General features: G+C 43.9%; 1 protein-coding gene across 4 annotated transcripts in view; it reads right to left on the bottom strand.

Moving 5' to 3' along the window:
* The window catches only part of PRR14 (proline rich 14), a 588,115-nt gene that overhangs the window by 327,399 nt on the left and 248,072 nt on the right, over positions 1–12,644 (bottom strand). For all 4 annotated transcript variants that reach the window (XM_086931668.1, XM_086931667.1, XM_086931670.1 and 1 more), the window contains one exon: positions 397–440. In XM_086931668.1, the coding sequence (XP_086787794.1) occupies positions 397–440 (44 nt within the window). The remainder of the gene's footprint in view (positions 1–396; positions 441–12,644) is intronic.

Here is a 12,644-nt window from a genome sequence, read left to right as displayed (position 1 = left end):
AATGTCTTACTAAAATGCAATTGGGGTGGGGTAGCACTTAACTCATTGGAAATCTATACTGAGATTAACAAGGAGAGGGTAACATTGCAACACCATGTTCTACTATACAGAGGATGTGGAATATGGTGTCATGAATACTTTACTTTTGCTGGCTTGTGACAAATGCAATGTGAAAATAAAAATTAAACCAGCAATTTTCAGCACAAGTTTGAGCTCTCATCCTGGTCACTCTTTGTCCTCAACACCCACAAAATCAATATCTGAACTACTTCCATTTCTGCGGGAAAGGATAAAGCTTAGGGCACTTACCACTACTTCAACATGTGAATGTAACAGCAAGTGAACACCTTTACTAAACAATTATTGAAAAACTAGGAAAAGGCTTTTGGCACTCACCTGATAGGCTGCTGCACCGTCAACTCCTTGGGGTCTGCTGCATTCTACCGAAGGAATAAAAGCAATCAAGTCAGTGTAAAAAAGTAGTTAGACAGCATGCCTTACACTACAGTGGATTAGGTAAAATTATAATGAGAACAGGCTCACATTATCCACACTTCAAAGTGAGTAGAAGGTCGGCGAAACGAAAACAAATCAACATTACAGAACTCAGGTGGAGTTGATCACAAGAAAAGGGGATGGGGCTATTGAGATTGCATTGGCCTGCAACTGAAAGCGTAAAACTGAAATTACTTTCCAGTTATCATGTTTCTCCATAATGGGTATCTTCTTTTACCCATATATGAGATCCATTTACAGAGGATCCCATCACTAAAAAAAACAGAAAACTTTTCTTTGAAAATCCGATGATCTTTATGAGGAGCAAAAGAATACACTGGCTCCAGGATTAAATCCTGAAGCCGGTATATAAAAAAAGTTCATAAAATCCCAGAAATAAAACGAATTGCAAGATAACTTTTAAAAAAGATGGAGAGAACAGAAACCCAGGAAATTTGGGTCTGTGCAGTCGGTTTTCCAATGCTTAACAGAATCCAGACAAAAGACTAAAAAAACAGAAAAGGTTAATTAAGTTCATTAAAAAAATGGGGAGGGATTGGAAAAACAGGAGATAAGGCGCAAGAGGTGTTCCAACACAGTGGGGTGAGGAGTCAAATGCAAGCACAAAAAACTGGGAATAAGGATGATTTTGGGCATGAGAGTGTGTTGGGGGGCTCCACCCTGCAGGAAAAAAGACAAGACTGGGGTGGGGTTAAGTATAAAAACTTAAGAATCTATAAAGAGGTAGAGAATACAGTGGTATGCAGCGGAGGTCACAGGACAAGGGGTAATCCCAAATGAAACAAGCATTAGAAATGCAATAGGTCTCGGATTTATTTGAGTTAGAGGAAATGGCATTGTAAATGGCAATGTCTTTTCGCCATGTGTTATGGAGTGTATGTATGTAGTGTGTAATGGAATTATGTGGTTTGGATTGGATTGGAATTGTAGCAATGGTAGCATGCTGAGCTTTAGATGGTTATGGTTATGTTTAAAAGTATAGTTTGCAATACTGCTATTGGTACAATAGTTAATTGTGGATTCGTTAACAATTGATGTGTGTAGTGATGGCTGTTGGTGTGCACTGATGGGTGGTGGTGTGTGCCTGGTGAAAGCGTGCACTGACGGGTGGTGGTGTGTGTGTATGCCTGCTGTAAGTGTGCACTGATGGTTGGTGGTGTGTATGTGCACCTGGTGAAAGCGTGCAGTGACGGCTGGTGGTGTGTGTGAGCGTGGTGAAATTTGGAGGGTGGACAGTATTATACCTCTACTTGTACTTTGTTCGCTGTTGTAACCTGCACACATGTCACTTTTTGCTCCTGTATTGCACAGTTTGCTACCTCTTGTATTTTTGTTTGCTCACAATTGTCACTTTTGCGCCTTGTAACTTAACGTTTGCTGCTCTACTTTGTTCACTTGTAATTTTCTCCTCATGTATCATTACTGTTCCTATTGGCGGACTTGGAGGGCGGACTTGGAGTTTGAGGGCAGATTTGGAGTTTGAGGGCAGATTTGGAGTTGGAGAGCAGAGTTGGAGTTGGAGGGTAGAGTTGGAGGGTAGAGTTGGAGTTGGAGGGTAGAGTTGGAGTTGGAGGGTAGAGTTGGAGGGTAGAGTTGGAGGGTAGAGTTGGAGTTGGAGGGTAGAGTTGGAGTTTGAGGGTAGAGTTGGAGTTTGAGGGTAGAGTTGGAGTTTGAGGGTAGAGTTGGAGTTTGAGGGTAGAGTTGGAGTTTGAGGGTAGAGTTCTGCACTCTGCACTCTGCACTCACAATCTGCACTCTGTTACAGCCCATTTGCACCAAACTACAAGCACACACTGAACGGACGCTTGAATGAAATGTTGGTACCGAACAAGTACGTGGAACTCCTTTTATCCATCAGGAAGGCTTAAATGCTGAGCTCAATCTCCCGGGACGGAAGCTGTGACCTGTGGACTCTGGACAGACACGCGTCGTGTGTTTCCTTTTCTGACTTTAACGACTACCACATTTAAATATCCCGGGTGCACTGCGAGTGGCGGTGTCACTTGATAGTCACAACAGAGAGAGGGGGAAAGGCTGCTGTGACAGCAATTCGGTAAAGTTTCCATCCTCTGGAAGGAGGGGAGACGCACTACAAACCGGTGCCCTAAAAGGAGCGCCATCCCGGTTTTCGTTTCTTAGTTGTGTGCAGGGTTCTTTGCCCTTGTTCGGTGCCCAGCTGTGTGTGTTCAGTGCGCTCTTCGTCCAGCCCGCATCCCTCTTCCCGTACCAAACAGCCCCCCCGCCCACTCCCCTCTGCGCCTCCACGCTGGTCTGTGTGCCCTTTCAGATCTGTTAGAGTGCATGCCCACTCTGTGTGCTCGCATCTGTTGTTTGTGTCTGCAGCGCCAAGAAGCTGCTGCTATCTGTAACTACATGTTAACATGCAATAACGCGTTTGCATGTCACGCAGCCAAAGGGCACCCACACATACACATCCCGCCGAAACTGGTGTTTGTGCTCGGCGCAGCCATATTTCAAGAAAAACCTCGGCCGCGCGCACCACTGCAGGCATATCTTTTGAATTATCGCGGCCGAGAGAAGATGCGCTGACAGGGAGAGAGCTCCATGAAATGGATAAAAAAACAGAACGCAGTGGTGCACGAGCGCCCAGCAGATGTCTTCAATTATCTCCCGCCGTGACGCCGAGATAATTGAAGATATATGGCCTTCTGGTGCGCGTAACAGACACCAATGGGGCATAGGCGGAGCTACTCGACCGCCTATGGCCTATTGCGTGTTCTGTTTCTAAACCACACGCACGCGAAGACCAATTGATTTGTAGATCGCAAAAAAAAAAAAAAAAAATTCACGAGCAGCCTGGAATTCATAGGTACGTTTTTCGGAGCCCTGAGAATAGGACTCTGGCCACGCCCACTGCTGACGCAGTGGGATGGTAGGCCCGAGACCTAAAAAACACGGAGGGGGGAAAAAAAGTCGAAATCCGGAAGAGCATCCAAATGCAATTCATATTAATGAACTGCAATGCAGAATTTACGCCATTCACCAGGTTGGTCTTGTTGAGGTGGTAAATGTCATTCGTAGTAAAAAATAAATAAAAAGTGGAAATAGTGTTGACAAAAGGGGTAGTCAAAATCGGTTTCTACAAGTTTGTTTTTTGTCAACTACATAAAGGCATAACAAATAATTTTGAGTGTTAAATGGCAGGAGAGTACACTATCTAACAATGCTCCAAAATTATATCCTAGTTTCATTGTTGGTCCCTCTTCACTTCCTCCTAGCACTGCTGCAGGAATTGGAGGCCTTTGAAAACATTTCAGACTAATAAAATCGCTGGAAATGTCAGAAATTTGTTAAAGAAACAATAGGAATGGGTGGTAGAGCTAAATTAAAGTTGATACATTACAGATTGAGTCTAAGAAAACATTATTTTGTTCAACAGCAAGGTGCTCTCTCGGTTCCAGTGATCACACTGTGCAGCGCAAACCTTTAGGAGACAGTGGATATGTGAACTTCTACACTGAGTTGCGCCTCATGCCCCTTAGAAAAAAAATCCTTCCATGGTAGTCTCCTCACCTACCTGGACAGACACCAAATCAAAATAATCGACAACACCATATTTAGCTTATTAACCCCTTCGCTGCTCATGACGAGCTCAGCTCGTCATGCAGTACACTGGTCGTGTGCTCATGACGAGCTGAGCTCGTCATGAACAATGGGAAAAATGTAAAATCAGCACAAGGAAAATCTCCCTAGCAGCGAAGGTGTTAAGGCTGACTAGATGGATAGCTTCCGTTTCTTTAAGACTAAGCTTTACGAAGAATTGTGCCAGGACCTCAAAGGACTTGCTGACCTGTGCTCACATCTCGGTGCCAAAAAAGACGAGCTGCAATCAAATGTGGATTTGGTGGGACAGCAGCTGCTGGAAGCCAAAGGACGGCTTGAGACCGTCATGATGGATCAATCTGCCAAGACAGAGAACTGAACCATATTGGAACAAAGGCTAAAATATCCCATCGATAAACTGGAAGATCTCGAGAACAGCTTGAGGAGAGAGAATCTGCAGCTCAGAGAACGGGGGTGAAGAGGTTATGAATATCAATCACGAGCCCTTCATTGAATGAATGCTTTTATCCCTACGAAGCAATGATAACCCCGAAATACAGATTGACAGAGTACATCGGATTGGCTCCAAAAAGCTATCTCAGGAGCAGAGACCAAGGAATGTACTAGTCAATTGTCCTCACTACTCAGAAAAAGAGGAAGTCCTACAGCAAGCTAGAAAGACAGGAGATGTGACTTTCCAAGACCACTCCAGCACAATCTTCAAGGGCGTCTCTCAGTACACTACAACGCTGGTCTAAATTCCATCCGATAAACTCAGAGAAGATGGTGTCCCCCTACAAAAGGGCTTATCCTTTTGGCCTCTTTTGAACTTGGAGATAAATGCCATAATGTTAAGGAGATAGAGAGTAGCAGCCCAGGTGGGCCTACCCATGAGCAAAATGCCAGGGAATCAGCAGTTGACAAGATCGGGATTAAAGCCTCCCCATATGGGGGAGCGAAGCTGGAATCACCCAACACCCCATGTGAGAGAGATCCCATGTGAGAGAGACCGGTAACAACCAACTGAGAATCCCAGTCATATCGGGAAACATTGAGGGCTTAAAGCCGTCTGACGGAGGGTTGAATTGTGGACCGAAGTTCTTGCCCTGGGAGTCCAGAACAGCTCGAGCCCCACAGGACCACTGTGCTCCACACTAGCCAGCAGGTGACGGGAGCAGCAGGGGTCCAGCCCAACTGTTGCATGCTTCAAGATTGCAACTGGCCTCGAAAAATCTATTCGCCCACTCATATGGGAGGCAGATTTTAGCAGTTCTAGCTATATTTAGGACCTACTCACCTGTTCTGGTGAGTTGACAAAGAACAGGTGTTCTGTTTAGTCAGAAAGTGAAGAAGCAATAAAGATGCCGTAAAATCTTGTTTTTATTTTGTCACATTTGCTCTGTGTTCAGAGACAGAGGTCAGGAGTCAGATTACAATTACTTTTCCTTCTCTGACTGAAGTTCCAGGATTATGTAAGGTGAACTGTCTGGCCTGCTGTACTAAGTGTGAAATGAAAGGCTGTAGAGTATAAGGGGTGTCCTACACATTTAAATAGCTAATAAGTCAACTGTGCAAACATATAAAAACATATTTCAGTAACTGTGAGAGACCATTTTTAATACTTTTGAGTGATGGAAAGACATATCTCAATAGGATGAAAAACAAATCATGACACTTTGCTTGGTGATGTGCAAATGATAAATATGTTTTCAAAACCCAATTCCAACTTTCATAGATTGTTAATACACTATATACTTTTATCTGTAAAGCTGAGGTTTTGGGCCATTTCTTGGAAATACACTGTCTGTAAATGATTGTGTGCTACCGCATCATGCTTTAGTAATATATTTATTGAAAGTGAGTGTTTAAACATGAACTGAGAAACACTTCTACCACAGCCCCTGCCCTGAGGAAAATGCTATCAGTAAACTGCGAGAAGTCAGGGATCTTGTGTACCTTATATGTGGGCTAGATTCTTAATACACAAGGAGCAAACGTTTAGTCTATTTAATCAAACAAAAGAGTTTTGTTTTGGATGCAGTCAAATGTGAGAATGAAGACAAAGGCGACTGTAAAATAAAATATTTTCCAAAGATCGTATAATTTGAGACTAGTTTACAGATCAAGTACATTACAATTAGGACAATAAGATTATTCAAGTTACTCCACCTCCAGATCTATCAATGTCTTCATTGTTTATTGAGGCCTGGGTAATCCTCCGTTCAGAGCCGGTGGAAGAAGGGCACGGTAGCCTGCGCACTGGGGGCGAGGCATGGAAATAGGCTACCATTCAAACCTAGAAAGCTACTGCTGGTGAATAAATGACTGATATGGGGGCATGGAAAGTAGTTGATTGTTTTACTGGCTGGCTAGGAGGGAGACCCGGAGATTTCTTGTTGGCGGACTGACCATGCCTAGACAGTCTGGATATGGTCCGAGGGTCACCGGAGTAGCAGGAGAAGAGCGTCTTTTTGATCTCCCCAGCCCGGTGACATGGAGTGCAGCCCATGCCAACGCGCACTGACCCACTTGTGTCCCCCATAGATTCTGCTCAATGGATTTTATTTCTACTTTTGTTTTTTGATTACTGCCTTGTTTGCAGATGTTTGTATGTTTCTTGATTAGGAGGGAGGGATGGATGGATGAATGCATTGCCCACTATACCAATACCTTCATGGCGATCATAGGGTCCAACGCCTACGCGAACCCCTCCCCCCAACACAAAAATTATCCAGATAGTCTCACTTAATACATGGGGTCTAAACTTGCCTAATAAACTTGGAGCCATCTGGGGAACACTCCAAGAGTCCAACCTGGACATTAGATGCTTTTGTGAGAACCATCTCCTACACAGAGAACAGGGGAACCTTAAAACACAATACACACCCAACTGTTTATCATTCTTCAGCTCACAGTGAACAGCGAGAGATGGCAATTTTTCTGAGGCATAATATCACTCTGGCAATCTCCTTTGTTAAATCTAATACAGAGGGTAGATATCTCATTCTGGTCGTTGCACTGAAAGGGAGACCCATCACTCTGATTATGGTACATGCACTTAACATTTCACAAGACCTTTTTCTTGTAGATTTTCTGGAGGCACTGGCAAGAATGACCAGAGGAGAAATCCTCCTTACTGGAGACCTTAATCTGGTGTGGGACCTAAGCAGGGACAGGGAAGGTGGGGAAGGGGCACATCAAGGATCTTTCTCAAAACAATCGAAGAGGACCCTGGAATACATAAGCTTGGAGAGACCCCACTTATCTACAACTCATCCAACAATAACTTATGTCCTTTATTTTGCGGGGAAAGACTCTACTAGCCTGCAGAAACTACTAGCCTACTCATGGGAATTGGATGGCATGTCAGTCCCCAGTATTTCCCACTATTACGTAGCAGCCAAACTAAGAGTGGTGGTGGTGGACTCATCTACAATGGTCTCAGAGACTAAATGGTGGAGGATGGACTGTGCTGTGGTGCACAGACCGCTCTGGGATTTGATATGGTTAGATCGGCGCCACAGACCCCTAATGTATACATTAGTACTCCGGTATTCACTACCCTCAAAACATGGGATAAATATATGGAATCATCTGGCCAGGTGTCTTACCCTTCACCCTATACTTCCACCCTATACAGACCAGCCTAGAGGGACGGGACATCCATAAATAGAGGGATAGAGGTTGCAATATGATCTCATAACATGTATGTTAAATGAATTTATATCACGCTACGTATACCAGAGGGGGTTTTGGTGCTAATAGGAAAGTATTGTACAAGAGCATGGTGTGAGGAGTAATTTACAAGTTGAAAAGCCAGGTTGTGAGAACAGCCTTCTAAAAGCCAGCCGAGAGAATGCAGGTCCAATGTGGGATGGTAGAGTATTCCAAAGTCTGGTGGCTTCTCAGTGGAAGCTACTGCCACTCCATCTAGCTTTCTTTAATGTAGATGGTGTAACTGTATATGTACCCAGAGATCTAAGGTTCCTGTTATGAGTACACCAAGAAATCAAGTTTCTCAAAGATTCTGGATCTGTGCCATGTAATGCCTTAAAAGTAAGGCAAAAAGTTTTGAATTTGATGCGATTTCTGACCTTCAACCAGTGTAGTTCTTTAATGGCCGAAGTGACAGATTGATGTTTTGGCAGGCTGAGTAGGACTCTAGCAGCTGAGTTCTGCAGAACCTGCAATTTATTTAGATATTGTTTCTGCAGATTGGTGTATATGCCATTACAATAGTTAATGTTCGATTAAATGAGTGAGGTGATTACAGTTTTTCTTGCGCTAACTGGAATATAAAGAAGAATATTTCTGATGATTCTTACCATATTACAGGTGGTAGATATAATAGAATTAACTTGTTTTCTGAAATTAAGTTTGTCATCCAGAATAACTCCTAGGCTTATAACCTTGGTAGATGGAGTAGGCAGTGGGCCCATCTCTGGTGGCCAGCAGTAAGGGGTCCAAAAGCAAGGATCATTTCTGAAGACCATGACTTCAGTATTCTCTGAATTCAGCTTGAGGAAATGCCTGTCCATCCAGGTACAGATTTCTTTCATGTAGCTGTGTAGCTCACCACTCCTATTATTTGCTTTTATTTGCGATGTGTAGATCATCTCCGTAGGAGATGAGTGAAAGACCAAAAGATTGAAGCAGCGGGGCAAGCTCTGCCGCATTAAGGTTGAATAAAGAGGGGCTGATTGAGGACCACTGCGGCACTCCACTCGGAAGTGAAATGGTTTTTTATCTGACCATGTCTAGTCACTGTATTTTCCCTATTAATTAGGAATGATCTAAATAGGCCTAGGGCTGCTGCTTTAATACCCATGGTCTCAAGACGAAGGAAAATTGCAGAGTGGTTTACTGGATAAAAGGCAATGGCTAGATCGAACAAGATCAGAGCTGCATTTCCTCCATCATCAAGAGTATTTTTAAGTTTGTCTGTAGGTTTATCTGTGCTGTCTCAGTGCTATGTTCTGATCTAAAGCCAAATTGAGTTGGGTCTAGCACATTATGTTCCTTCATAAATTGTGTGTGTTGGGAATTCATGATATTTTCAATGAGCTTAGCCAGAAAAAGGGAGGCTAGAAATAGGTAAAAATGCACACCTTTTTCCATGCAGTGTGGCAGATGCCTAATTGGAACATGGAATTAAAGAGGTTGACTAGTTACTTTGCAATGGGCTCATAAATTTCTTTGAGCACTGAGGGAGGGGACATGGATCACTCAGGGATCCCGTTTTAGTCGTCAGGATAACATATCATAACATGTTTATTTGTAAAGCGCACGTATCACCCAAGGGTATCAAGGCACTGAATAACAGATGTTTATTGTTACCCAACTCAATGGTAATCCTTTTATCAACCTCAGATGGATGAAAGATGGATGGACAGACCGGGATTTGAATCTGTGACCATGAGGTCGAACACAGGCCGCTACAGTGGACGCATTAGCCCACTGAGCCACCAGACCCGACTAAGCTCTTCTACTTGTGTTGTCGACACTGGACTGAAACTGAACATATCAGAATGGGAGACATTTTTACTAAGGTTTGCTGCAAAGTAGGGTAATGATTCCCTGATGCAATGAATGTATTATATATATGCGCTACCTTGTTCCTAAAATAAAGGGCAAAATCGTCGTAAAAGGTTTGACTGCTGGTACTTCCTTTAGCTACCGAGACTTTAGTCAGTTTATTGATCACTTTAAAGAGTTCCCTCAGTGAATTGTTGGACAGTTCAATTTGAGGTATAAAATAACTTGTTTTTCCTTGACCAATAGATTTTTATATTTGGTCAGGAAGTGTTTGTATAATTCTTTTTCCGGAGTTTCAGAATTAAGCCTCTTATCTTCTTTCCTGTTGCCTACAATTGTGTTTTTTAGTCTGAGTTCCTCTGACTATCAGGGATCGAAGGTCTTATTTCTCTTACATATAGTAGATTTCCAAGGGACGAATTGCGAGAGGGCACGCTTAACCAAGTCAGATAGTCTTGGGTGGCCATTCGGGATCAGTTAAGGTGAGGGTAGGTCATCAGATAGTTGGGCTTGTTGATGGATAAATTTTATGCTCTTCCATGCTCGGTAGAGGGTTGGACCGTCTAGCGAGTTGGTGGTTATTATTACAGTGGTATCCCTGAGTGCAAAGATAATGGCAGAGTGATCAGATCAAGGGAGAGGTAGAGCCGCTGGACTAGCGATCACATCATGGTTGCTAAAGATGCCATCTAGAGTGTGGCTAGCAGTCTGATTCAACTGGGTAAGGACAAAACGTCTCTAGAGTCTTTATCTTCAGTTTGGTCAAGGCGGAAATGTAGGTCTCCCAAAATAGTAAATTCTAAGTTACAGAGCAAGCCTTTAAGTAGTTTACTAATGGAATAGAATAACCTATTTTTCAGGATAGATGGACGATAAATGAATAAACCACTAAAGGATTTATTTTTGGTTACTTCGAACCAGTAAGATGGAGTCTACAGTCCTCATTTGAGGACGCATTAATTTGGTTTTAATCTGGTCCCTGTAAATAATTACAAGTCCCTCTCCTCTTTTTATTGGTTCATCGAGTCTAAAAATGGTGAAGCCAGGAGCGTCTGCACATATAAGATCAGGCATGAATGAGCAGTTGGCCCAGGTTTCAGTAACAAACACAATGCCACTTCTTGGAGTCGATAAGAATGGCCATTTCTGTAGAGTGTTTGATCAAGGATACGGCATTCACTAGAGCACAGCGTTATAGCGGAGGAGAGTGAATATCTAATGGAGGGCCGGATGTTATCGGGGAGTGACCAAAGACTCCACAACTAGCCCTGTTACCCATCCATAGAGAGAAGTAGAGGGCACACTTCAGTGCATTCCTTGAAATTGAGTAACTCCTTACTTGTATAATTTATGTACCTCTGCTGTTCTGAGCTGAAACTCAATCAGAGGTTTGTTAAGCGCAGCTACTCACCTGGGAGGTTCTCAAGGTGGTTGGCGGGGGGGGGCGTGCAGCTCCTGGGGCACTCAGGGAGTATTGTCTGACGCCAAGTGGGTCAGAGGTCTTCTGCCAGGGGTTCCGGGGCTGGGCACGTTCCAGGCCTGGACTGACTTCGATGGGCTTGCCTTTGGCACGCCTTCTGCGTGTCCAGCCCAGCATGCTTTTTTATAGCTAGTCTCTAAGAAACACTAGACTAACCTCACCCAAAGCTCGTGAAATCAATGGAGAGGAGCTGATACCATCCGCGCAATTTGCAGGAACTGCTGCGGTGGACCGAGGAAGCAGTAGGGAGAAAACAGGTGAGAGGTTTAAAATAGGTGAAAATTTTTAAAAATCAATTAGTAGCACGTTTCAAAAACTAGCTAAGCGCAGTCAAAATATATACAAAAAGTTACACAGCATGCTGCTTACATGGTGGCTATCTAGTGAGCGCCCGGCCCAGCATGCTATTTTTTTAGCTAGTGTCTAAGAAACACTAGACTGTAACCCCATCGGAAGCTCGTGTAATCAAGGGGGAGGAGCTGCTACCCTCCGCGCAATCGGCAGGAACTGCCACGGCAGAGTCGGGAAGCAGTAGGGAGAAAGCAGGTGAGAGGTTTAAAATAAGTCAAAGATTTTAAAAATGCATTAGCAGCGCGATTCAAAAATTCGCTAAGAGTAGTCAGAATATCTAAAAACAATTACACAGCATGGTGCTTACCAGACTGCTAACATGTATGATTCTGTAACCTCTAAGACTTGTGCAAGGTAAAACTTCATATGAACTACCAGAGTCCGAGAGACTTCATTACAACCAGCTTCTGCACTAGGTGACACCCCCTCAATATGAGCCAAAGCCACTAGGCCTAAAACATCCTGTGATACTCCCTAAACTCATAGCCACCCGGGGTACAATCTTGAGTCCTTTTAGGCTCCTGTTAATGTGCAACACCCCACAGACCTGGCGTAGCAACTGGGAATGGGAATGCGTCTTACACATACAAGTGTCATCCAATTGCTGGGACAGACTGAGTAGGGATATAAACTCTTCCTCCACCTTGTCCATGGGGCGGAAAATGCACTAAGGTGTGGTACGGATGACAGTATAACCCCCAAAAACTATGTTGTATGCACCAAAACCCTTTCCCTAGATGTTGGAGGGGGCACATGGCTTAGAAGGGGGTGCTGTATATATGTTGATATTGTCCAATGATCAAGCACTTCTGGGAGGAAATTTCCAAATCCTTACACAAAGTCCTGAAATATCTAATACTGGCCATGAAGGTGGTGATGCTCTTGGGTCTCAAACCCCAAGACTTGAAAATGAGGACTACGACGAGTCTTCAATGCTTGGGACCGGGTAGGCAGGCAATTGCTCACCTCTGGACACAAACGGAATGACCCACATTAACCCAGTGCTATCATAGGCTGTGGACTAAACTTGCCATGGAAAGGTTGGAGAGTAATATGCAGGGAACCACCTTCTTGTTTGAGGTTAAATGGAAGCCGCTATACGATTGCCTGAGCTGCAGGCCCCCAAACTCAGCCCTTTCGCTGCAGTGGAGAGCTTTGGGTCTTTTTCACTGATATTGCAAGACAGGTGGCTTGCACC

The sequence above is a fragment of the Lissotriton vulgaris genome, chromosome 7 (assembly GCF_964263255.1).
Source record: "Lissotriton vulgaris chromosome 7, aLisVul1.2, whole genome shotgun sequence".
In the NCBI taxonomy this organism is placed as follows: domain Eukaryota; kingdom Metazoa; phylum Chordata; class Amphibia; order Caudata; family Salamandridae; genus Lissotriton; species Lissotriton vulgaris.
This window is presented reverse-complemented; position numbering and strand designations above follow the sequence as displayed.